We start from the raw sequence: 27,679 nt of genomic DNA on the forward strand, positions 1-27,679 counted from the left end.
CGACAAGAGCCAAAATTAAACTGAAAAGCAGAAATGTTACCATTGTTGCTGGTTTCTTGGGTCCAGGATTCAGGTCAAAGTTCGGAGCGCCAGATGTTGTGTTAAATAAATAACGATGGGGCTGGATGGTGGATGATGCCATCCAGCCCACATGGCTCTGCAACCTCCATGCAGCCGGCGAGTTCCAGGCCCAGGTGAAATCACTCACTCACACGCAGGCTTCAGGAAGAATCATCTTTATTTATGCCCTAGCCACCACAGGTGTGTGGCCTATGTCAACCTTTTAAGCATTCAGCTATATTTTGCTAGCCCTGCATCTTATCTCCTGTTAGCCATCTTCCCTTTGGGCTCCATGCGGCCCAAAGATCCAAAAGCCAGGAAGCCAAGCCGGGCCAAGAGAGAAACGGCAAAAACGGCAAAAGGGCCCAATCCCCTGGCTCAGAGGTTTATCTATCCTTTTCCAGACCCCTCCCAGAAATGGGAGGTCTTGCAGGTAGTTACACCTATTATCCGGTTCCCAAAACTCCTCCCAGATATGGGTGGGTCTTGGGGTACACCACATTAGACAACAATAATAGATTATGCAGATGTGACAGACTTTTTTTTATAATATCTTATTTAAACACCTTCATTACAAACATGATTGTGATTGGGTTTCAGTCATGTAGAGAACACCACCCCATCACCAGTGCAACATTCCCATCACCAATGTTCCAAATCTCCCTCCTCCCCACCCCTCCCCCACCAGTACTCTAGACAGGCTTCCTACATCCCTCATTCATTCACATTGTTATGTTAGTTCTCAGTGTAGTTATTTCTCTAACTAAACTCTTTGTGGTGAGCTTCATGAAGTGAGCTGTAAATGTGACAGATTTGTCACAGCACCCTCAAGGCCTGAAAATAGTGGTGGGATATAGTGACAAAACTCAACAAAATGAACACTTCTCTATGAGTGCTTCACCCATCCAGACTTATATTCAGGTAAGGCTACACAGCTTCATGAATAAACAGCAGTTCAGAAACTTTATGGATGCAAAACCAGCCTTAAAAAATGAACTGAATGGTCTACTTCAAGACAAGACAGACCAATAGACACAACAAACTCGTACAAAAAGATGACATTAAATCCCATGACAACTATCTTTTAACATCAGTGGACTAAATGCACCAGAGTTAAGAGACATGGAATGGCAAAATGGATCAAAAATCTGAATTTAATTTTTTGCTGCCTACAAGAAACACATCTGAATAGTCAGAGCAAATATAGACTTAAGTCAAAGGTTAGAGAACAATCATTCAAGCAAACAACTCCCTTAAAAAAGGCTGCGGTGGCCACACTAATAATAGATAAACCACTTTAGACTTAGAAAGGTTATAAAGGACAGAGATGGACATTTCTTAATAATCAAAGGATATGTACAACAGGAAGAAATGACACTCCTAAACATAGACACCTGGTGAGAAACAATTGCTGAAAAATTTGAAGGAAGACATAAATATCAAAACAATAATAGTGGGAAACTTCAACAACCACCTTCAACACCACCATTTGATAGGTCAACCAGGTTGAAACCTAACAAGAAAATAATGGTTATTAAGGGAGGAATGGAAGAAAGAAGCTATAGGGCTCTCCATCCCCAGAAAACTGTATACACATTCTTCTCCAACACACATAGGTCATTCTCCAAGATAGACCACATGCTGGCCCATAAAACACACCTCCATAAAATCAAAGAGGATAAACAATGTATGAACTACCTTCTGAGATCATGATGCACTGAAATTAGAAGTGAATTACAAATAGACACAGCTGAAAAACTTTCACAGAAAATTAACAATTAAAAACTTTAACTGTTTAATTAAACAGCTCATTACTGAGTAACCAGTGAGTCAGAGAAGGAATCAAAAAGATACTTGGAAATAAACAAGAATGAAGACATGAAATTTCCAGAATTTGTGGGAGACTCAAAAGTAGTACTGATAGGAAATGTTATAGCTTTTCAAGCACACATCAGGAAGAAAAGGGGGCAAACATAAATAACTTAATGGCACAGCTTATAAAATTGAAAATTAATCAACTAAATGAATCATAAGTAGGCAGAAATAACGAAATAGAAAAGCTTAGAGCAGGAATTAATTAAGTGGAAATCTTTCAAACTGAAACTGAAAAAATATCAATGAAAGAGTTGGTTCTTTGAAAAAAAAATAAACAAGATTGAAAACCACTAACCAAACTCACAAAGGAAGGATAGAGAGCAACTTATTAAACCAAATTAGAAATAAAAAGGGGGAGATTACGACAGATATTACAAAAACTCAAAGAATAATCAGAGATTACTTTGAGAAACTATGCCACAAAACAAGAGAACTTGGAAGAAATTCTTGGTCTCTTATAGCCTTTCAAAGTTAAACCAAGATGATCTGGCATATCTAAATAGACCTATTGATTAGGTAATCAGAAATTGTCCCCAAAACAAAAGCTCAGGCACAGATGGATTCACTAGTGAATACTTCCAAGCCTTTCAAGTGAACTTACTGCCAATTTTTTTTCAGACTCTTGCAGGAAATTGAAGAAATAGAAACACTACCAAATAGTTTTTACTAAGCTAACATCACCCTGATACCAAAAACATACACAGATACCCCATGCCCCCCCAAAAAAAAGTACTACCGACAAATATCCTTGAACACAGATGCAAAGCTCTTCAACAAAATCCTAGCAAATTGGATGGATTCTAACGTCTTATCAAGGTCATAGACTATGAACAAGTGGGATTCATTCTAGAGAGGCAATGATGGTTTAACATATGCAAGTCAATTAACTTAATACACCATATCAACAAAATAAAAAAAACAGCCAAAGGATCATATCTATAGATGCGGAGAAAGTATTTGATAAGTTCCAACACTCAATAATAAAGAACTCTCAACAAGATGGGAATGGAAGAAACTTTTCTCAATATAGTCAAGGTCATTTAGCACAACCCATGGCAAATATTATTATACTCAATGGAGAAAAACTTAAAGGCTTTCCTAAAATCTGGCACAAGACAAGGATGCCCCCTCTTGCCACTCCTCTTCAACATAGTACTGGAAGTACTTGCCATAGCAATTAGGAAAAAAAAGATATCAAGGACATCCAGATAGGAAAAGAAATCAATCTCTCACTGTTTGCAGATGACATGATACTAGATTTAGAAAATCCTAAAGATTCAACTAAAAAGCTTCTAGAAACAATAGATTTGTATAGCAAAGGACAGGTTACAAAATTAACATGCAAAAATAAATGGCTTTCTTATACACAAATGATAGAGAAGAAATAGATACTTTAAAAACCATTCTGGGGCCAAAGAGATAGCACAGCGGTTCGACCAACCCGGGAGGGACCTGATTTGATTCCCAACACCCATGTGGTCCCCCAGCCTGCCCAGGGTGATTTCTGAGTGTAGAGCCAGAAGTAACCCCAGCACTGCTGGGTGTAGCCAAACAACCAATCAATAAATAAAGTTAGAAAAAAAAATTCTATTTATAATAATAGTACAGAAACTCAAATACCTTGGAGTCAACTTAACTAAAGAGATGAAGGACCCAAAGAAAACTACAAAACACTGCTTCAAGAAATAAAAGAGGACACCTAAAAATAGAGACATATACCCAGCTCATGGATTGAGAGGATTAATATCATTAAATGGCAATACTCTCCAAAGCATTGTACAGATTTAATGCAATCCCTCTAAGGATATGATACCCATTACATTCCTTAAAGAAGTGTGTCAAACACTCCTGAAATTCATTTAGAACAATAAACATGCATGAATAGCTAAAGCAACTCTTAGGAAAAGAAGATGGGAGGCATCACTTTCCCAACTTTACAAAGCAATAGTTGTTTAAAAAAAAAGCATGGTCTTGGAATAAAGACAGACCCTCAGATTAGAGAACTAGATTTAAGTATTCAGAAATTGACCCCCAGACATACAATAAATTAATCTTTCATAAAGGGGCAAGAAATGCAAAATGGAGCAAGAAAATCTATTCAACAAGTGGTGTTGGGATAACTGGTAAGCAACATGCAAAAAAGCGAACCCAGACCTCTATCTAACACCATGCACAAAGGTCAAATCAAAATAGATTAAAGATCTTGATATCAGATCTGGTACTATAAGATACACAGAAGAAAATGTAGGCAAAACATTCCATATCAGTGAGACTAAAGATACCAAGGTCCAAGCAAGTGGAAGCAGAGAAAAACAAATGGGATTACATTAAACTGAGAAGCTTCTACATTTCAAAAAAGAAATACAGATGGCCAAAAGGCACATGAAAAAATGTTCCACATCACTAATCATCAGGGAGCTGCAAATCAAAACAACAATGAGGTATCATCTCACACTACCGAGACTGGCAGACATCACAAAGAACAAGAGCAACTAGTGCTGTGGTAGATGCAGGGGAAGGGAACTCTCATTTGTGGCTTGTGGGAATGCTGTCTAGTTCAGCAGGCTTTCTGGAAAACAATATGGATATTCCTCAAAAAATGGAATCTGAACTAACATGTGATCCAGCAATATCATTCCTAGGGATATACCCTAGAAACAAAAGAACACAATACAAACATGCCCTCTGCACTCCTATGTTCACTGCAGCACTATTACAATAGCCAGAATCTGGAAACAACTCAGGTGCCTGACAATAGATGAGTGGCTAAAGAAACTGTGGTACATAAACACAATGGAATACTATTCAGCTGTTAGGAAAAATGAAGTCATGAAATCAGTTTATACATGGAGAGTATTATGCTGAGTGAAATGAGTCAGAGGGAGAGAGAGACACACAGAATAGTCTCACTCATCTGTGGGATATAAGAACAATAAAAGCAATTATGGTAATAATACCCAGAGACAATAGAGATGAGGGCTGGCAGAAGCAGCCCATGATATGAAGCTTACCACACTGAGCAATGAGAGTAGTTAGAGAAATAACAGCACCAACAAGCACCATGAAGATAATGATAAAGAGAAATAGAATGATTGTCCCTAAGATAGGTATGGGGTGGGGGGAGGAGAGTATTGGGGAACACTTGTGGCAGGAAAGTTACACTGGTGAAGATTGGTGTACATTCGATGACTAAAACCCAACTACGAACCTTTTCGTAACCACCAAAAGAGAATTTGAATAAAAAAATATATAAAATAAAGTAATATAGTACAGCTATCCTGACAAATTAACCTGGTGAACTATTTATTATACTTTTACAACCAACTTAGAAAATTTAACACTTGCTTTCCTTGATTACTGCCACTTTTCCCCACAGAGTGTGCTGTGCTTGGAAATCAGTTTCAAATTCTTTTTTTTTTTTATTTATTTTTGATCATAGTGGCTTACATATTGTTGACAATGATATTTTAGGTACATATTTACATAAAATCAGGGGGAATTCCCATCACCAAATTGTCCTCCCTACACCTCCGTTTTTGTCCTACCACCCATATCCTCTTCCCTCACCCACAGGGTAGCTAGGATGTGTGGTCTCCTCTGTATCTAGCCTACTGCATAGTAGTCTTGCACCTCTTTGGTCCTGGTGTCTCCCTTGTTTCCCCCTCTAATTGGGGGGGCAGGACTAGCTAGTTCAAGTTACGTGGTTTTGTTTAAAGGAGAGAAAAGTAATAAACTGGGGTAAAAGTCTAATACGCCGAAAATAAGTGGAATTCTTCCAGAGGTTTTCAACATCGGTTTGAGAAATGAAGGAGAGAAAAAAGGTGAAACATTCCACCAGTACAAAAAGAAGTGTCAAATATCCCGTGAAGGCTCCAATAATAAGCACAAGCACCAAAAAACAAAACAAAACAAAACAAAACAAAACAAACAAAAAAAACAAAACAAAACAAAAAAAATAAAAACCCACAAAAATAAACACAAAACAAAACAAAACAAGCAAACAAACAAACAAATAAATGTCATGGTCTTGATATAGGAAACATGGCATAGCATACAAAGGAAGAACAGAAAGGAAGAGAAAGAATAAGTATAACTGGGGACAACTTCAATTATCACACCCAAACAGAGAAATTGACCAAAAATAGATGGGTAAATAAAAATAATAATAATAAATGAAAATAAAATAATATATATAAAAAAATAATGATTTGTGCTTTTTTTTTTTCCCCCTCAAATTCTTTGACAGTTCTAAAAAATGTTTTCTTTCAATTAAAAATCGACACTTTAAGTTCTTTTGGGCCACTCCCTCCCTGACAAATGTGTGAAAATCGACATAAATGTCACATAAGAAACTGAGAATGCTGAATTGATATGTTTTCCCTTTCATCCTCCTTCTATCTGGAGATCTGGACACAGCAAATGTGAATAAGGGGAAACAGAAACTCACACTAGCTGCTGACAGAAATGCCCTTGGGGAAGCCAATTCAGTTCAGTCAGGCAGTTTCTTTCCAAAGGCTGCTGCTGAATGAAGTGAGGAGAGGGGGCGAGAGGGAATGATCTCTCTCAGAACTGTGATATAAGGAAACCAAGTAGAGGGGCAAGAGAAATTGGCCTGAACTCAAGAGCTCATCAAAGGAAAAAGAAAGAGGGGGATGGGATGGGGTTTTTTGGGGGGACGGGGGTTGGCCACTGTTATAAAGGTGGTGAGAACTAGATACTAATGAATGGTGCCTGTAAATAAATTAAATAAGTAAGTAAATAAATTAAAAAAGCGGGGCCGGCGAGGTGGCGCTAGAGGTAAGGTACCTGCCTTGCAAGCCCTAGCCAAGGAAAGATGGCGACCGTGGTTCGATCCCCAGGCGTCCCATATGGTCCCCCCAAGCCAGGGGCAATTTCTGAGCACTTAGCTAGGAGTAACCCGAGCATCAAACGGGTGTGGCCCGAAAAACCAAAAACCAAAAAGAAACAAAAAAATAAATTAAAAAAGAGAAAAAACAAGGGGTCAGAGCAATGGCGCAAGCAGTCCAGGGCATTTGCTTTGCACACGCTAACCTAGGACGGACCACGGTTCTATCTCCCAGCATCCAATATGGTCCCCCAAGCCAGGAGCAATTTCTGAGCACATAGCCAGGAGTCCTTGAGCATCATCACGTGTGGCCCCAAAACCAAAACCAAAACAAAAACAAAAAAGATAAAAACAGTATACACATTCACCATTGGGCCAGCTACTCTATTCTTCAGTATCTACTCAGAAAAATAAAAATACATGTGCAAAAATTACTTACCTGATAATTTTCCATAGCGGCATCACTTTGCTAATACTAAAAAAAGAAGCAATAGCTGAAAAAATGCACTGGGTTTGAAAACACAACCTGGAATAAAGTCTCTATGTGCTCAAATATCAAAACATAAGTACCAGCACATTCCACAACATGGGTGAAGTTCAAGTACATTTGGCCACGTGCCAAATATCACACTGGGGGCTGTAGTGATAGTACAGTGGGGAGGTACTTGCTTTACATACGGCCAAACTGGATTTGATCCTGGCATCCCACAGGTTCCCTGGAGAACCACGAGGTGACCTCTGAGCACTGTCGCAAGGAAACCAAAACCAAACTCAAAAACCAAACAGGAAAAGCCCCTTATTTCCTAACCCCATAAAAGATTTTACTATTTGAAGAAAAAGTAAGCCAAATATCCTTAACTGAGGGCAAGTCCACAGATGTTTTTTGTTTGTTTGTTTGAGCCACACCCGTTTGCTGCTCAGGGGTTACTGCTGGCTATGGGTTCAGATATCGCTCCTGGATTGAGGGGACTATATGGGACACACAGGTCCTAGGCTAGCGCTTGCAAGGCAGACGCCTTACCTCTAGTGCCACTGCTCCGGCCCCAAGTCTACGGGTTTTATCAAGTACCTGAACAGGTCAGAGATGATACTCTATTAGTAAAGGAAAAAACTGTCAGTCTGTGGGGAGTAATTTCTCCTTCCCAGCGTGCCTCCCCAGTGCAAAGGGTCAGTCTCCAAGGAGGTATTTTCAACACACTCTAAACACCCAAACAAGTGACTAGTAGGAACTCATGTGAGAAATAACTGCTTCTCGAACGATCTACAAAGGACGAGTGTTTTCTCCAATCCCGATCAAATAAAGTGCCAAGTCAACAAGCTTCTAAACTAAGGAAGAAAAAAATGCAGCCAAGATATGAAACTGACAGTCCCTAAAGCTTGACTGTCATTTTTGGAGAACTCTTTGCAGAGAGGTGAGTATGTAGACCAGTACTCTCCGTGGACCACTGAGAGCATCACCTAGTGACACACAGGGATAGTCAGCGCTCAGAGCAGTTACTAGCCAGTTTTCAAACCCACTCATTGTCTCTAAAATAACACACACACACACACACACACACTACCACCACCACACCCCCTAGGTCTTAACTGCAGCCTTTTCTCATGAAAGTGACAAATTAAGGAGACAGGTTGTTTTCATTTATAAATTAGCGCTTTTAAAAAGTGACTTTCCTTCAGTCTGCAAGACTTACAAAATGCCCATCATTGCATATTGCTATTCAGATTCAACAGTATTTAAATAGTGATTAGGTAATAGTCCTAGGTCAGGAAGCACAGAGAGGTTACTAAGGAGGTTAAATGCTGAATCTGCCAGGGCTGTTTCTTCCATTAAGACATTTCTAGAAATCCCAAAGGAACCGCCTGCATATGTGATCTTTGTTTGCAATTTCGATTCGACAAGGTCCTCTACTTTGGCTGTGCTACAGGCTGCTGAGGAGGCAGGGAAGTCCCTCCATGAGGGGCAGCGTCATAAGGCCTGGCCTGGGTACCAAGGATGCAAAAGGACATGGGGACTCGCTGCTTTGCTGGTTGTAAGGAAGCACAGGGGGCACGTTCTCCTGCGAGAGAAGAAAATCTTGCAGTGGTCTAACTTTCGGACAAACTCTTAAGAAATAAACCTGACCTACAGAGCAGTGCTCTGACCTACTGTCAAACTGTCTCTCAGAAAGTATCCGTGGTGCCCCCCAGCACGCAGGATTCTGAAACCCCTAATAAGCCCAGATTTTAGATAGAATCCTTCTAGAGATGCTAGGTGATCTTTGTAACCTGAGTGTCCACTCCTTATGAGTACTAACCCTTTCCTGCTGCCAGAGCAAGTGGATTTGAGTTTACTAGCAAAGCCAGGGCAGGTGGTGGGCCTTGGCTGGCCCGACCAGCTCCACATGTCTAAGAGATCTTAAGTGATGGTCACATATGCACTACGAACTACTTGAGTCAAAGGGAGAAGAATTTCCATCCTCCCAAACCAACCATTGGTCCTTCCAAGCAGATACCTGGTGTAAGAGGACTTGACTCGCAGGGTGGGCAGAAAAGAGGGTCCAAACAGCCGGATGTTTGGGTGACAGTTTCTATACCCGCGAAGCTCGTGGGTTCATTTTAAATACACGCCTGAAGGTAGTTCTTTGCGGGGAGGTTGGGAGGACCAGCCTAGGGTGCATCAGATCCCAGGCCCCTCACCCTCCCCAGTTCACATACAGGAAGAGTGTCCACACATTTACACCCCTAGATTCACATCCTGCAGCCCAGCACCAACTCCACCCAAAGAAAGCAGAGGAGCAAGGGAAGGGGGGTGGCGGGGGTGGGACGCAACGGAGCCTTACAAAATAACAGCTCCAAAGCCAAACAGGAGATGCACCGGGAAAAAGAAAACCAACAAAATACACCGCAGGCCAGTGAGGTGGGCTGCACCGAGGAGGGTGCACTTAGTCCCTGACTCAACCCTTTTCCCCCAAGCGCTCCCTCCCGGTGCCCACGCCTTGGGTCCGGGGGAGGAGACGTGGGTGGTGAAGGCCCCCGCGGTGCTGCAGGAGCCCAGGATTGAACTGGAACCCCCAATCTGCGGGGGAGGGAGCAGAAAAAGGGACGTGGGTTGGGGAGGGTGGGGTGGCCGGCTCCACCTGTTGGACGCGGGTCCGAGGAGGGAGAAGCGAAAGGAGGGGTTGGGGTGGAGGGGCAGCCCGCCCGGCAAGCCTGAGCTGCAAAACCGGGGGACCCCCTAGAACCTCAGTGTCAGGGGTCAAGGCCCCTCCCGGTCTCCCAGCATCAGAGACCTCGGCGGGCCGCGCCCCACTCACATCTGATACTCGTCGATGGCTTCCACCAACTGGCCCCACGAGTCGAAGTCAGCGCCTCTGCGCAAACTGGCGCCCCAGCGCTGCAGCAAGCTCCGGGTCGCCTCCGACATGCCGGCGCTCCCGGCCGTCCCGGACGCCCACCCGGGCCAGGCCGGGGCATCCACAGGGCCAGGACGCACCGCGCCCGCCGCCGCCGCCGCCGCCCAAGCCCGAGCCCGCCAGGAGCCGCCCAAGCCCGCTCGCAGCCACAGCCAAACTTGGCGGCGCCGAGGCCACGCCCCCAGGACCACGCCCCTTACAGGGCCACGCCCCCTCCCGCCGCCATGGCTACCGTGGCATTGGGCGGCTAAGCGAGGCGGCATCTAAACGAGGCGGCAGCGCCGTCTCTAGCAGCAGGGATCGCCGCTCGCTCCTACAGACCGGAGATGAGCCGACGAAAGCAAGAGCCCGGAAGTTGAGGATCCAAGGATTGAGGACCCTTGCGGCTGTGCTTTACCTCCCTCTCCAAGACGCGCACTTCCGCCTCGGGAGCTGTCATGGCCGCCGCCAGGGTCACGTGACTCTGCCTCAAACGTCGCGCTTGCCCGGCCCGGCTTCCCGACGCCTCCCTGGAGCTGCCTGCAGACTGCCATCGCCTCTCTTCTCCTCTCTCCTCTCCTCAGGACACACGGTGCTGACTTCTGAGCACTCCTCGTGAGTATCAGAGAGTACGAATTTGCTACCCCTGTCGTTCCCCCCCTGGATTGCTAAATTATGGGTCTTAGAAATCTCCCTGATCCTGGCAGCATCCCAGGTTGATCACCTTGAAACCTAGGCAGCATGAGTCGATGGCGTTTATAAGACTAGAGTCTCTCTTCCTCTTCCCTAATTCCTTGATTTGGGGGTGCTGGGGGTTGGGGGGCTGCTCTCTGAGCTAAGGAGAGGTTTGCTCGGCGCTCGCCTTGCAAGCCTGGCTCGTGGGTGGATGGTCTCGGTGCTCCTCAGAGACGCCTGTTCTGGAAGAGGCGGGGCCACTCCTGCGCATGCGCACTCGCCACCCAGGCCTGGACGCCACCGGAAGCAGCTGGTGGTAAACAGGAAGCGGAAGTCAGCGGCTCCCCGTATCCCGGTAGTTCTCGTCTCTCGGGGACCCCGGTGTGCAGGTGTAGGTGTAGGTGCAGCCTGGAGTTGAGGTTCGTACCGAGAGGCCCGGATCTTGGATCTTGAATCTTGGCCGGGCTGTGTGGCTCTGCACTCGAGACTTTCGCCGGGCGGAGTGCTGAGTCCCCGCAGGTGCCCACTGAGGAGGTTGGCCCACCAGCAGTCGAGGGCCCCGGAGGGTGATCTTGGGCGAGGATTCAACTACCTTTTATCTTGAAGATATATTTTTTGTAATTTTTAAAAAATTTTATTGTGGTCAAAGTGAATGACAAATCTTTCACAGAAATATTTAAGGCACATAGTGACAGTGAATGACGGGCATTCCCACCACCAGTGTTGTCCTTCTCTCCACCCCTCTTCCCAGTATGCATCCCATATCTCCTTCCTTTACCCCCCATAATGCTAGTAGAACTGTTCCCCACTTGTACAGCGTGTAGATTGGGTAGCGATTCTGTTGTCGTTGATATCTTGAAGATACTGATTCTTACTAGCTATTTTGTGCAGTGTATTTATTAACAGAACCTGTTCTTGTCATTGAGGAGTTTGCATTAAGCATAATTTGTTGGGAACACCGATAGTTTAGTCCATTTTCTTTTTTCTTTTTTTTTCAGGTAAGCTGGTCTAAATAAGGGTATTTGGGAAAAATACCTCCTGGTGTGATGGAACACACTTGGTGTTGTTCAACTAGAGTTTCGATCTTTGGGGCTAGAATAACATGGACTTGATTACGATAAATAAAAGCTGTTCTGAATAAGTCTCGTTAAGGCCCTAATTTTGTTGCATTAGTTCACTTACTGGTGAAGGCCCAAGAATCTCTTCTGGTGATCAATGAAGATTTTCTGTAGTTTGCTTCTCAAAAGTGTCATTCGGGAACCAACATTTCTGTCTTACTTAGAACTATTAAATTAGCGCCAGCATTTTAACACCATTCTCTGTGTCTTTCAAGACGTAACATTCCCCAAGTGATTCTTTATATACATTAATTTAGTGCTCCATCATAGTTCATTGCAGTTACTGTGGGGAATTTCCATAAATGGAGGTGATTTGTAGGTGGATTTTATACAGACTTCCTATAAAACAAAATTGACTTAGAGTATATGAAACATATACATGTATTTCATATATTTTATGTGAAATATATATTCTGTAGTAAACTTAATAGTTTTTTCTATGTGAACTGTTAACATGTTTTCTTTTTTTATTTTATCTGCATTGCTTTTTTCTTTAGAAAAATATCAGGGGAAAATGACACATTGGTTTCATCGAAACCCACTGAAAGCCACAGCTCCAGTCTCCTTTAATTACTATGGTGTAGTCACGAGCCCTAGTGCTTCAAAGATTTGCAGGTAAGTTCATTCAATCTTCAGGTTTTATTTAAAGCTCCTTTGGTAATACAGAAACATGTTGTTCTTTTTTTTTTTTTTTTTTTTTTTGGTTTTTTGGGTCACACCTGGCAGTGCTCAGGGGTTATTCCTGGCTCCAGGCTCAGAAATTGCTCCTGGCAGGCACAGGGGACCATATGGGGCGCCGGGATTCGAACCGATGACCTCCTGCATGAAAGGCAAACGCCTTACCTCCATGCTATCTCTCCGGCCCCCAACATGTTGTTCTTACATTTAAACTCATAATAAACATTTTACAATTGCCATGTTAAAGAGTTTAGTCATAGATTTCTGTTTTTGGGGTTTTTTTTTTCTGTTTGTTTTTGGGTTTATCCATTGACACTCTGGGATTATTACTCCTGGTTCTGCACTCAGAAATCGCTCCTGGCAGGCACGGGAGACTCCATAGTTCTGGGTTAGCTGCATGCAAGGCAAATACCCTACTGCTGTGCTATCTCTGCTTAGTAATAGATTTCTTGGCTTTGGCAGTTGTCTTAAGCACAGGACATTCATTTTAGGTCCGTAAGTTGGCCATAGAGAAGGTAAAGGCATCTCAAGCTAAGCTCTTTGTGTCAGAGCAGTTGAGACACATCACACCAAATTTGACATATTTATGGGTCACATTAGTAATGTCATTGAATTTCAAGCAGGGCAAAATCCCCGTGACCTGGGGAATCCCCTTCACATGGGAAAGAGTGAAGTTGAATTTTTTTTTTTTTTTTTTTTTTTTTTTGGTTTTTGGGTCACACCTGGCAGCGCTCAGGGGTTACTCCTGGCTCTACGCTCAGAAATCTTTCCTGGCAGGCTCGGGGGACCATATGGGATGCCGGGATTTGAACCATTGTCTTTCTGCATCTAAGGCAAATGCCCTACTGCTGTGCTATCTCTCTGGCCCCTTCAGTTTATTCTTAATTATTGTGGTTTTGGGGCCACACCATTAATGCTCAGGGCTTATTCCTGCCTCTGCACTTAGAAATTAACTCGTGGCAGGCTCAGGTGACCATAGGGGATGCTGGGGATCTAATCTGGGGTCAGCTGCATGCAAGGAAAGCACCCTACCCACTATACTATCTCTTTCAGTCTTTGAATTGGGTTTAAATAAACCTTGTGGCTCCTGTTAGGGGCAGATTTTTGACTGACTATTAATTTGTATAAAGTTTTATTATAACGTGAGTCCAGAATAGTAGCACAGCAAGTAGGACACTCACATGTGGCCAACCTGGGTTCGATCCCCTGCAACCCATATGGTCCCCCAACATGCCAGGAGTTGATTTCTGAGCACAGAGCCAGGAATAACCCCTGAGCACCGCTGGATATGGCCGAAAAACTTAAAAAAAATAATAAAAAAGACGTTTTATTGTGACAAAGCCAGCTTTTTTTCCTTTTATATGTTGTCTATGACAGTCAGCCTTCAGCTCTTTCCATCTACTTCAGAGGTAGAATTGAATAGTCAATTCAGGACTTACTCCTAGGGATCAGTCCTGCCCAAGCTTGGCAGACCTATATGGGATGCTGGGAATTGATCCTGTGTCACCCTGTGCAAAGCAATTACCCCACTTACTGTACTATCTCTCTGGCTCCCGAGTTGAGAAAAATTATTCAGGATCCACAAGGCCCTAATATATGGTTCCCACACATAAGATTTAAAGTAGTGATATTTTCTGGCCCTTTATAAAAACAGAATTTTGCTTTCCAGATTTAAACAGTATTGGATCATTTGTGAGAATCTGAAGAAGAGGAGGAGGGTACTCCCAGTTTGAACTGGGTTCCTATCTTTTTATTGCCCATCTTTTTATTTCGACTATCTTTCTGTGTCTGTGTCTGCAGTGACCTGCGATCATCCAGGTCCCGGCTCCTGGAGCTCTTCACTGACCTGAGCTGCAGCCCTGACATGATAAAGACTGCTGCTGACACCTACTTTGCGCTGCTGCAAGGTGGGGCCACACACAGTTGAGGGGTTGGGATCTTGCTCTGGGTAGTGTTTTGCCTTGTTTTAGTGAGACCCTGGTTTGAGCACACTGCAAATAGCCTCTGAACACTGCCTGCCTGCATGACTCCCTTCTCCCTAAAGGAACAGCTGAGTTTTTTGTTTTTTGTTTTTAAAAGATGCAGTAGAAGCTCATAGTTCTTGACTTTTTAGACTTAAACAGTTTATTCTTCAAGTTTCTTTTATATGGAATCTTTCGGATTCCACAATTGTGAGACTATAGGGGGAAGAATGAGCTCTTTATGCCCTTTTGAAAATTAGTTGTGTTAATACTTACGAATCAGTGTTGGGACAGAGAAAGAAAGAGAGGAATGAGGACATGCGTATATCTGGAAAAGGTATCTTAGAAGTTTTCTCCTCAGATACTTGATATTTCTTCTTTAATGAGTATGTCTTTTATCACTTGGCAGGCTTCATCAATTCATTAGATGAATCTACTCAAGAAAGCAAGTTGCGTTATATTCAGAACTTTAAGTGGACGGACACGTTACAAGGCCAGGTTCCGAGGTAAGCAGTGCTCATGTCTCACTTTCTAGCCCCTCACTTCCCTTTTTCTATTTTTAATTTTATTTACTTATTTATTTGTTTGTTTGTTGCCACACGTAGCTGAGTAAGCCAGGGTTTACTCCTGGCTCTATGCCGAGGGGTCACATCCTTTGTATGTTTCAAAGTGCTGTTCAGGGCTTTATTGCCATTGCTATGTGGGTTAACTTATCATTCAGTACCTTCTACAGTTTCAGCTTGGGTTTTTGCTATTATTCTTACTGTTGGGTTGCTTGTTTTTTCCCCTTTTTGTTTCTTGATTATGTTTTTTTGTTTGTTTGTTTTTGGATTTTGGGTCACACCCGGCAGCGCTCAGGGGTTACTCCTGGCTCCATGCTCAGAAATCGCTCTTGGCAGGCATGGGGAACCATATGGGATGCCAGGATTCAAACCAATGACCTTCTGCATGAAAGGCAAATGCCTTACCTCCATGCTATCTCTCCGAACCCTCTTGATTATGTTTTTACAAATTATCTAGTTCAGCTTTGCTGGATCATTATTATTGAAACACTTTATATTTTGATGTTTCTGGTCTGTGCTTGGACCATACCAGGAGGTGCTAGACCACTTTACCTGGTCTGCTGCTTACTTCTGACTGGAACTTGTGTCTCCTGCTGTCTCCTGTTGACTGGGGGCATTCTAGTCCTCTGCCAGTCTACCCAGCCCCTTCCTGTACTTTTTTTTTGGGGGGGGGGCACACCCGGCAGTGCTCAGGGGTTACTCCTGGCTATCTGCTCAGAAATAGCTCCTGGAAGGCACAGGGGACCATATGGGATGCCGGAATTTGAACTAACCACCTTAGGTCCTGGATTGTCTGCTTGTAAGGCAAACACCACTGTGCTATCTCTCCGGCCCCCTTACCTGTACTTTTAACAGCATTCCTACTGCGTCCCTCCAGCCTCTTTTAGACACTAATCAGATGGGGGATATTTAATCTTCTACTCATTCTCGCTTGACATAATGTCTGAACTCTACTGAAATGTGGAATAAGTATCAACTGGTCCTGCTGCAAAAAATTGAGATTCTGGACCTAAATCCAGAGTTTCTGACTCTGGGGTTAACTTACAAATCGATATTTTTAAAGCTATTCTATGTACAATAAATTTGGAGAACTAGGATTTTAATACTAGTCATCGTATTTATCTTATTAATTGTTAATTGTATGGGTGCCTCTTGTCTTCCTGTTTCTGTTAAGTAGGGGGACTGAATTCTCTGTACCTGTTAGCAGTAGTCAATAATTTTCAATGGGATGGACTCTGGGTTTTCTGTAGAAATGTCTCAATGGTTGACAGACTGTAGGGGTCGGAGTGGTGGCGCAAGCAGTAAGACGTCTGCCTTGCCCGCACTAACCTAGTACAGACTGCAGTGCATCCCATATGGCCCCCCAAGCCAGGAGCGATTTTTGAGCGCATAATCAGGAGTAACCCCTGAGCGTCACTGGGTATGGCAAAAAAAATCTAATGATTATATTTATGATTTTAGTGCCCAACAGGATGCTGTTTTTGAGTTGATTTCCATGGGATTTAATGTAGCTCTCTGGTATACCAAATATGCTTCAAGACTGGCTGGAAAAGAAAAGTAAGTTTAATGGGGAGGGTTATATGCTTATATGTTTTCAACTATATAGAATTTTATTTTTAAAAGGTCTTATATATTTGATTTGAAAAGCACTATCTCAGAATTGTGGAGCCCACTGGCTTAGAAGGAAGGTCATTCTAAGACCTCAAACCAAGAAAAAGGAAAGATTGGATTTTGACTCCATAAAAATACCATAAAGTTTCAAAAATGACAGGCTAGCTATAAAAAATAAGCACCCACATTGTTTTGTATAATGTATGCTCTCAAATCTACAAGAAATGAGACTAGCATATCCACTGAAAATAAGTGAAAGACAAAATATTTTCTTTGTTTTCAAATATTTTCAAGTATTTTTTTCATTTTTTAGCGGGAGTGTACATCACTTTAGGAAGCTGGTAGTTATCCACTGTGATGTATCTATTCCTGCTTGAGAATACTTATTACCATCTAAAAGTGAAGTTAGATGGCATCTGCTGATGTAAAATTGTCTAAAGATTTTTAGATGATGAAAAGTAGCAGAATAGTGAATATTGTATATTGTGCACGTGTTAAACATACAGTTTTATGCTTCTCCATGCAGATGATTACCTGGAAGGGCAAACAGTATTTCTCTCTCTAGAGAGGGTCTTTCTGTTTTTATTTTAATATCATCTCTCTGGGTGTCTTTTTGTTACTTTTTAAGTGTAAAGTTAGATTTATAATGAATTTGGTTCTAAGATATTGTGTAAGTTGTTGATTTTAATACCAGAAATAGAATTCTGACTCTGACTAATGTACCTTTCTTGTTAAGCATAACAGAAGATGAAGCTAAAGATGTACATCGAAGCCTAAAAATTGCAGCTGGAATTTTTAAACACTTAAAGGTAAAATATTAATAATAAAAAGTAAATAGACATGTTTTCATAATTGAGTAGTATGTGGGAGTTTATTTTCAACTCATGAATATGTAGGCTATTGATAGTTACATGTACAGATGCTTCAGTTCTTAGGTTTTATTTTGGTGGTATGGAGAAAATGGTTTCATGATACAAAAGCATATTTAATTATCTTGATGAGTGCAATCCGTGACAAAATATGAAATGTCTGCATGTCGGAAAACCACTAGGAATTTCCTGGTCGAAAAGACACGTTATGCCAAGTTTCCTACCAAAGACTGGTCCTCACAAAGAGTGGAGAGTGAGTGCAGTTAGAGAAGAGAAATATTAAAGGGACATTCATGGTACCCCTTCATAGTACTACCCTTTGTAGTACAAACCACACTGTCAAAAAAGTTAGAGAGGAGAGAGAAGAGAAGGGGAGGGAGGGAGGGGGAGAGAGAAAGAGAGAGAGAGAGAGAGAGAGAGAAGAGAGAGAGAGAAAAGAGAGGAAGGGAAAATGGTACTACCTTTTGTAGTACAAACCACACTGTCACAAAAGTTAGAGAGAGGAGAGAGAAGAGGGGGGGAGAGAGAGAGAAGAGAGAGAGAGAGATAGATCGAGAGAGAGAGAGAAGAGGGGGGAGAGGAAGGGAAAATGAAAATAATGAATGCCTAGAGTGAATGTCTGTCCCAGAGGCAGGTAGGATAGTGAGAGGGAAACTGTTGACATTGTTGTTGTGAAATGGTGAAGGTTGTTCTACATTGTATGGTTAAATCAATCATGAAAAACTATCTATGAAAAATAACCCTGTATTATGAAAAACCTTGTACCAAGATATTTAAATAAAAAATATATTTTTAAGAAAGGAAAAGTTGGGGCTGGAGGGATAGCATGGAGGTAGGGCATTTGCTTTGCATGCAGGAGGACGGTGGTTCATATCCTGGCATCCCATATGGTCCCCCGAACCTGCCAGGGGCAATTTCTGAGCAGAGCCAGGATTAACCCCTGAGCACTGCTGTGTGACCCAAAAACCAAAAAATAAAATAAAAATAAAAAAAGGAAAAGTCAAGTTGCAATTTATCACCTACAGCCAAAATTCTTTTCCAAGAAGCCATGAGGGAACAATGCAGCAGGCTTTTATGTTGTGGCCATATTATAGCCACCTTGTAGCCAGCTTCTCCTCCTTCGGGCTCCCCTTTTCCCTACTCTCTGCCACAGGGACCAGGAGTGTTCATGCGTCTGCACAGCTTCTGGGTGTGTGTTCTCCATCCTTTTGGTAATGTGGGAGATGCAGTTAGTACACATGAACGGGATAGACTTGCCTGCAGAAGGGTTGGGAATTAAAAGAGCCCAGGCTTTTCGCATTTCTGTGGCATACTCCCATGCTCCCAGGCAGTTAAGCCAATGTTTGCATTTGGGATCTCATGACAGGAGATGCCTTTGGAGTGACTAAGAACCTGTGATCCTTAACTATAAAATTGTAGTAGCAACCATTACTAATGTGAATGGACAGTTCTGACATGCAATAGGAGCTTTGGTTACTATTTCATTAAACACTTTTTGGAGGATGAAATTGGAGTTGCAGAGTTAAGCAGTCTGATAACTTAAATTCACCATAGAAATAGACTTAAAAGCTTATTATTAGGAACATTCATTCTTGGTAACTTTAACATGCTCTCTCTTTTTTATTTTTATTCCTATTCCTTCATTTCTAACAGTAAAATTATATTTAATTACATTAATTTTTTTTTTTTTTTTTGTCTCTCAGGAAAGTCATATTCCCAAACTTATTACACCTGCAGAAAAGGGAAGAGACTTGGAGGCACGACTCCTAGAAGCTTATATAATCCAGTGTCAGGCTGAAGCTCAAGAAGGTATCCTACATATTTTAAGTTTTTTTTTAGTAAGATTTATATTGGCAGTCATTTACATCAGTTCAGAATTTAGCTGAGTTTCTGATTTTAAGAAATTTATGGTGAGCAATAACTTGACCTTTAGTATTTTGTTATCATTTTTAATCAGAAAATATCTTCCCAGATTAACTAAATGTTCTTAGAAAAAAAAAAGGATTTGGATTTTGTCACTAATCCTGTAATTATCTTTTATGTCCTCTGTCTTACTCATTTCATTTCTCTTTTACTGTTTGCCTTACATTGAAATCTTCACCTTTGATGGCAGGGAAATAAAAGACAATTAAAGGAAGCAATAGAAGGAAACATGCATAGATCTTTCTGTTTTTCTTTCTTTAAACCTCAGTGCCCTGAAAGTAACTTGTTTCCTCTTAAGTCACAATATTTTTGCGATTAGCTGGTGATTGGCTAGTGATTTATTTAAAGGACTGGGCTAGGAACCAACAAGCTCATTGTTTGGAGTTCATGTCTGCATTCTCTCTAGCTTGCTTTCATTTACACTTGACAAAATACATACTTACGTTATTATTGCCTTTTGGTTCCAGTGACAATTGCCCGGGCCATTGAACTGAAACATGCTCCTGGGCTAATCGCTGCGTTGGCATATGAAACAGCCAATTTCTATCAAAAAGCCGGTAAGCTTAGAACTCTGGGACCATGCTTTGAAATCTTGATGTTTTTAGATTTATTTCCTTTTGGCTTAATGGGGAATAGGCTTAACAAAGATTTGGATTGTTTCATCATTTGAAAAATTGGAATATGTGCTTCATTTTATTCATATTTAAAAACCTAAACCTGTTCATCACTAAGGTGATCTGAGCTTCCTTTCTAATGGAAAGAGTGAAGCCTGCGTTTGAATGAATCATAGCTAAGGTATTATATAATTGGTTTGTCTTGAACATTTTGGGGGCTTTCTACTACCTGTGCTTACCTAACTTAGCTAAACTAAATGGGAAGTGAAGATAACTAATGCATAATATAACTTAGCAAGTGGGAAGCTAGGTCTGTAATTTAGGTCTAATCAGCCTATAATTCATTTTATTCAATTACTTAGAAAATATGTTTGTTATTCTGAGAAACTCCAATTTATTTGCTGAGCATACAAAGATCAGAAGAACAGGGGATAATAAGAGATTGCAGAGATAGCACAGTGGTAGGGTATTTGCCTTGCATGCAACTGACCCGACTGGTTCAATTCCTGGCATCTCATATGGTCCCCCAGCCTGCCAGAGATGATTTCAGAGATGATGCAGAACCAGGAGTAACCCTGAGCTCCGCTGAATGTGGCCCAGAAACCAATCAATCAATAAATAAAGTTTAAGAAAATAAAGATCAGAAGAACAAATTTGCTTGCCAGGGAAGGTAGCCACTTATGACAGGGAATAAAGTACAAGAGAAGTTAGTAGAACCCAGAGGAACTGGGTGTCCCAAAGAAAGCCTGGGGAGGAAGCTGGAGTTAAAGCCTCATTTTGAGAAAGAAACAAGTTCAAAGTTTTTTAGAAATGGAAAGAGGACACTGTTTTATAGAAGCGAAAAAGACATCAACTCATTTATGAATCCTGACACACTAGCTGAAACATTTGGTGATGGGAGAGGAGGTGAGGGAAGCCCTGACCTGTTTAAGGTCAGGGATGGTTCACAAGCATGAGAAATACGAGCCGGAGTTGGGAAATGTTTGGGAACCAGTTCAAGGTGGAGCCAGCCTGGCGCCGTAGCTCACTGGGTGGAGCAGGGCTCATCAACTTGGGGTTCCTGGTTCAGTCCCTAGCCTCCTCTCTTGCACTGCTTGGCCCTCAGGTTTCATTTGGTGTAGTTGGGATGCAGGTGGCCCCCACAAGCGCTGGGTGCAAGTAGTGGCAGGGAGACTCTTGGTAGAGGGTCAGAGGACCCCCCCCCCCCTCACCTAGTAGCCCTGGTGGGAAGGCCCTGTCAGAGCATATGGCAGAGTTGGGACTGGGCAATGTGGCCAAGTACATGCCTGGTGTCACTGAAGCCCTGAACTTACCCGGCACATATGGGTTGCTCCCGGTTCTCTGACCAAACGTCAGACACAGAACATCTGACTCAGTTGGGGTTTCAGTGAAAATAGATCCCAAGGAGCTGGTCAGTTTAGGGAGGGTGATGGGCTTGGCCTTGACAAAGATAGAAGATCAGGAAGCAGGGAGGGGGAGCAGAGGTTGGGGCCAGAGCCAAGCTTAAGGTGCTGGCCTTGCATGATACAGATCTGTGTTTCATCCCCTGCATCCTCTATGGTCCCCTGAGAACTGCACATCATGATCAAGTATGTATTTTATTGGATTCAGTGATGTAGTGGTGAGACAAAAATCCCCCTTGTTCCCTTTCCCTCAGGCAGGGGCAAACCTACAGTGCTGAGGGACTGGGCATGGCTTTGTTGTTTGTGTGTGGAGAGACAATAAAGTGTCAGGCCCAGCCCCAGGCCACTTACATGCCAGGCCTGTGCTCAGCCATTGGCATCTTCTCTCCAGCCCAGGGGTCCTCTGTGCTCCTAGTCTAGAGAGACATTATCTAAAGCTTAAGAACAGTTTTAATAATCTCTGTACCTTGAACTTAGTCTTATCACTTTTAAATGGGCATGTGAAGAAGGTGTGATGGTATTTAACCAACCCTGTCATTTACCTAAGTTTCCCTCTGACTAAGACCTCACTTTAAAGTGCACATTGCATGTGGCTGACCCGGAATGGACCCAGGTTCTATCCCCGGCATCTCATACCCGAGCCTGCCACGAGTGATTTCTGCAGTTATTCCTGCAAAGCCAGGAATAACCCCTGAGCACTGCTGGGTGTGGCCCCAAATCAAAAAACAATCAAACAAAAAAGAACAAGTGCACAAAGAACTGTGAGTTTCCATGCCTGAGTTGGGACTTAGTGCCATGCTACTTTGAAGTATCTGAACACATGAGCTGAAAGTCTCCTAGTGAATGGGGTGAAAATGATATTTTACTTTTTAAAATGTAACTTTAGATCATGCTTTATCCAGTTTGGACCCTGCGTACTCTGCTAAATGGAGAAAGTACCTGCACTTGAAGATATGCTTCTACACAGCCTATGTGAGTATCCCTGTGCCAAGTGATGGCCTGTTCCCTTGTGCCAGATATCTGGTGCCAGGCTGGTCTTGCCAGTGTTCAGTGAATGTCCCCACTTAACAGTGTTGCCACTTGAGTGGAAAGAGGATGGGAAATTTCAACTGGAATTATAGCAGTGGTTATTGGAGTCAGACTTGAAAGCATGGGCCTCCTACTTAATTGTTTCCTCTCCCTATACATGGAAAAAAATAGTTACTTACTCTAATCTTACACTATAAAATGCCATAGTTCTCTGAGCTAGTGACATACGATTAATGAGCATCTTTTGAGGGAAGTATATAGATTGGTTTTTTTACCATCAAGAAAATTTGTTTTGTTGATTTGAATATAATGTGAGAGATCATTGAAATCCTTATTGAGTTCAAAGTAGATTTTTAAAAAAATTATTTTTAAATTTTGGGCCATACCTAGCATTGTTCAGGGTTTACTTTTAGCTGTGCACTCAGGGATCACTCTAGTGGTGCTTGGGTTTGGGGAATTACATGGGATTGAACCCAGTTCAATCATGTGCGAGGTAAACACTCTCCCTGCTGTACTCTCTCTCCGGTCTCAGATATTTTTATTTCTTGTGTAAGATCATTGAATAATCCCTGCTTTGTGTAGACATTTAAAGGGCAAATATATCTTATTTCAGGTTGTTATATTTCCTAAAACCTCTTATTCGTTCATCTAAAAGCCTTCATTCCCTCATTTATCTACTATGCTCTAACTTTGAAAACAGATTTATCAAATACTTTTTTCTCTCAGCCCATGGTTAGAGAGCTGAGTTGTTTCTAAGAATAACATAGTCCCACTGTACCTGAGAAGGTAGAAAGATTAAGGGGGAAAATGTTGCATTAATACTTGAAACAGTGGACAAAGTCTGCATACAAAAAATTATAGCTTATTTTTGGAAGAATGTATTAAAATGGGTTTGCTTGCTTTTAATTCAGGCCTACTGTTATCACGGCCAGACTCTATTGTCCAGTGATAAATGTGGCGAAGCCATTCGATCTCTGCAAGAAGCAGAAAAATGTAAGTGTTCCTGCCAGAATATTTACTGCACGTTAAAAGGCAAATGTTTCCTTATAAAAGGCAAATGTTTCCTTATAAAGGGAGGAATAGGGAGCTATTTGACTGAATTCATGAATGTGAAGAAGAGAGGTGCTTAAGGGAAAGGAAAAACAAATATTTTAGAACCCAGAATCTAGAAAATAGCCATTGTCGCTCTATTTTCTGACTGTTGTTGGTATTACTGTTAGAATAAAGAGCAGTAAAATCTGTCTCTGACAGAAAGCCTTTTTCATCTCACTTGATAATTGTCATCAAAGAGCTTTGTTTCTTTCACGTGCAGTTTATGCAAAGGCAGAAGCACTGTGCAAAGAGTACGGGGAAACCAAGGGACCTGGTCCAACCGTCCGGCCTTCGGGACACTTGTTTTTTAGGAAACTGGGGAGTCTCGTGAAGAATACCCTAGAGAAATGCCAGCGAGAGAATGGATTTATGTGAGTACAGTTTATGAAAGTTCACATCCATTGACGAATATATGTTACTGTGAACCTCTACTGTGAATCGTAGTTTGTATTCTGAGGAGTTTTGGGGAGGTTACAATTGACTATAATATTAGAGATCATTAAAATCCTTATTGAGTTCAAAGTAGATTTTTTTAAAAATTATTTTTTAAATTTTGGGCCATACCTAGCATTGTTCAGGGCTTACTTCTAGCTGTGCACTCAGGGATCACTCTGGTGGTACTTGAGTTTGGGGAATTACATGGGATTGAATCCAGTTCAATCATGTGCGAGGTAAACACCCTCCCTGCTGTACTATCTCTCCGGCCTCAGATATTTTTATTTCTTGTGTAAAATTATTGAATAAGGATTGTTTTGAATTTGAGTTTTAGTTTTTGCTTTAGATTGTTGATAAAATTTACTGTTTGGACCAAAGGTTTTTTTTTTTTTTTTTTAGGAGCTTTAAAGCAATTTTTTAAAATGAACTATAACACCTTTCCACTCCCGCTATCCTTTTGGTCTCTTCTTCCGGTTCCATGCCATTCCTTCCTTCATATGTGCTTCATTTCATCCCGCCTTCTGTTGACTCTCATCTCACTTGGGCCCTACTACCTGGGAAGTAAGGAAATTACTTTCCCTCAGTCCTGCTAAGTCAAGTCCTCTGAAGCAGAGGACTCAATTTTTTTTTTTGTTTTGTTTTTTTGTTGTTTTTTTTGTTTGTTTTTGGGTCACACCTGGCAGCGCTCAGGGGTTACTCCTGGCTCTATGCTCAGAAATCGCCCCTGGCAGTCACAGGGACCATATGGGATGCTGGGATTCAAACCACTGTCCTACTGCATGAAAGGCAAACGCCTTACCTCCATGCTATCTCTCTGGCCCCTGGACTCAATTTTTGACCCTGCTTTTATTTCTTTCCAGTCTAGTATTTTATATTAGTATATTCTATATTACATTGTTATATTCTGTATCATATTCTACATCTGGTTTTGCTGAGCTGCTTTGCTTCTTCACCCTGCTACACTTTATCACCTCCTTTAGAAATTACCCCTGACCCCTTAGATGTCATTTCTTTGGCCCCCTCTTGTGATGTTTTAGCACTTACACTTAATTGTAGCTACTTAGCTTCATTATGTGCATTGCCATCACAAGAATTTCTGACTCTCCCTCAGCATTAAGTCGCATGAGCTGAGAAAATCTCTGCCATATTCATTCATCTTTTTTTTTTTTTTTTTTGGTTTTTGGGCCACACCCGGCGTTGCTCAGGGGTTACTCCTGGCTGTCTGCTCAGAAATAGCTCCTGGCAGGCACGGGGACCATATGGGACACTGGGATTTGAACCAACCACCTTTGGTCCTGGATCGGCTGCTTGCAAGGCAAACGCCGCTGTGCTATCTCTCCGGGCCCATATTCATTCATCTTTAAATTGTGCTTTTCATACCTCACACTGGGATCTCAAACATGATAAAAAAAAATAAGGAATAGGGACTGGAACTGTACTAACAGCAAGGAGGGCACCCCCCTTTCACAAGGCCAGCCTGAGTTTGATCCCTGGTATTGTTATGGGCCCTGATCACTGCCAGGAGTAATTCTGAGTGTGAAGCGCCAGTAGTCAACTCTGCCAGTAGTCAACTCTGTGTCCTGCCAGGTGTGGCCCCAAAAGCCAAATTGAAATAAGGATTGAGTGACTTGCTGTGTGAATTGTGTTTTTGCAGCTATTTTCAAAAGGTTCCAACGGAGGCCCCACAGCTGGAACTTAAAGCCAATTACGGCCTAGTGGAGCCTGTACCATTTGAATTTCCCCTGACAAGTTCGAACTGGACCCTGGAGACGCTGGCTGCTTTCGATCTCACCAAAAGGCCCAAAGACGACAGTGTACGAGTGGGATCCCCCTTCCTTTATGAGAAGAATTAGCCTCTCGGTGTTTGTCTATGAGTTAAAATGACTCCCTACCATGCTTGGTGTTTGTCATCAGAGATACACTCTCTAGGCCTTATTGTCTTCTTTTCAACTGATGAAAACACATTATAAAACACATTCTCTTTTTCCAATTTTTCCATATCTGCTTTAAAGAAGAATATGGGAGAAAACTATTATGAGGAATAATTATATTGTAGCAGTTTGCTGGGTTTTGTTTTTTCTTGTTTTTGTGTTTTTCTGTTCTTTTTTGTTTGTTTGTTTGTTTGTTTTTGGCATAGATAAAATTTGAATGTACTTCTACATTCTTTAAAATTGCCCAGGAGAAATAAGATTGCAAAGAACATAGCAAAGTCTGTCTCAGTGGACTCGATCAAACAATTAAATGGAAATTTTGAAGATCAATTACCAGAAAAGAAGGGTTTTGTAAAAATGGCAATAGAAACTATTATTTTATTCCTCGGAATAAAGCTGCTGGTGTAAGATTTCCAGCCCATACAAAACCATTTGTTACTCTTGAATATCTTTGCCTCTTCTTTATTCTCCAAAGCTAATACTGCAAGAGAGCTCGTGTTAGTGTCAGGAGGATCCAAAGTCCAGGGTCTCATGGTTAGATTGATTTCTCTTTCTCCCTCACAAACGGAAAGTGAATTTAATTTCTCCTCCTCTATCTGGCTTTTCCTCTTCACTGGGATAATCACATCTGCCAGCTTCTCTGGGTTTGCCTCCCTGCTGAGGTTCCTCCCACCCCTTTCTGATGTGTCCTACCTGTTCCTCATCTTCATGTTAACTCATATAATAGAGCATCTCACCCAAAGTGGTAAGGACTGAACTTTCTCTAGTTCTGTTTATGTTCTTAGACTATTTCTCTCTCTTTCTAGGCCAAACCTAAACCAGAAGAAGTCAGACCTGTCAGAGAACCAGATATCAAACCTCAGAAGGACACAGGATGTTCGATCTCTTAAACTACATGGATGCGACATGCACATTGAATGTCTCCACTGGCGGATGAATAAATCTCGGAGCTTCTGAGTTCTCTGAATCCTACATAAGACTTTACAATATTCAGAGGGAATCTGCCTGCCTTTTCTTTGGTTTGTTCATTTTTACTCTGGTGGTGATGTCTTATGCTCCTACCCTAACCCTGGATAGCTTATATTTAGGACAGTGTCAAAGAGTTATTCCTCTAAAGTTTGAATTTGGGGGGTAGGATTCTTCTTTCCTCAAAACTCTAGAGAGAAGGAAGTTTCAGGTTAAAGGATGCCAGGATCATGTAATTTCAGGTGGGTTTTGATTGTGTTCACAGAAATGTTCTGTGAAATAGAAATAGATTTTTAATCAATACTCTTTTTCCCCACTCCCCAAACACATCCTCATCATTATGGTAATTGTTGCCTCGGCTGATTATGTTGAGTTACTTGTCTTTTCTGGTGGAAAGTCACTTCTAGTTAAAGATGAGAAAAACTTCATTTAATATGGTTTTTTGGTTTGTTTTTTGGTTTTGGATTTTGGGTCACTCCCAACTGTACTTGGGTTACTCCTGGCTCTATGCTCAGAAATCACTCTTGGCAGGCTCTGGGGACCATATGGGATTCCGGGATTCGAATCACTGTCCTTCTGCAAGCAAGGCAAACACCTTACCTCCATGCTATCTTTTCGGCCCCTCTAATATGTTTTTCATCTGTTAGCATCGGCAATTT

General features: G+C 42.0%; 2 protein-coding genes across 2 annotated transcripts in view; one reads left to right on the forward strand and one right to left on the reverse strand.

Moving 5' to 3' along the window:
- The window catches only part of AIDA (axin interactor, dorsalization associated), a 40,517-nt gene extending 30,276 nt beyond the window's left edge, over positions 1 to 10,241 (reverse strand). Inside the window, exon 1 of the mRNA XM_049770260.1 lies at positions 10,075 to 10,241. Within this exon, the coding sequence (XP_049626217.1) occupies positions 10,075 to 10,184 (110 nt within the window). The 5' untranslated portion in view covers positions 10,185 to 10,241. The remainder of the gene's footprint in view (positions 1 to 10,074) is intronic.
- A 2,202-nt stretch (positions 10,242 to 12,443) lies between these two features.
- Positions 12,444 to 27,470, forward strand: BROX (BRO1 domain and CAAX motif containing). Its single transcript, XM_049770258.1, has 12 exons — positions 12,444 to 12,560; positions 14,424 to 14,530; positions 14,994 to 15,090; positions 16,609 to 16,704; positions 17,495 to 17,567; positions 19,331 to 19,436; positions 20,018 to 20,107; positions 22,454 to 22,539; positions 23,508 to 23,589; positions 23,909 to 24,059; positions 25,778 to 25,937; positions 26,861 to 27,470. The coding sequence occupies exons 1-12, from the start codon at positions 12,460 to 12,462 to the stop codon at positions 26,942 to 26,944; spliced, it is 1,233 nt and encodes a 410-aa protein (XP_049626215.1). The 5' UTR covers positions 12,444 to 12,459; the 3' UTR covers positions 26,945 to 27,470.
- Positions 27,471 to 27,679: the final 209 nt, after the last annotated feature.

The sequence above is a fragment of the Suncus etruscus genome, chromosome 3 (genome assembly GCF_024139225.1).
Source record: "Suncus etruscus isolate mSunEtr1 chromosome 3, mSunEtr1.pri.cur, whole genome shotgun sequence".
In the NCBI taxonomy this organism is placed as follows: Eukaryota; Metazoa; Chordata; class Mammalia; order Eulipotyphla; family Soricidae; genus Suncus; species Suncus etruscus.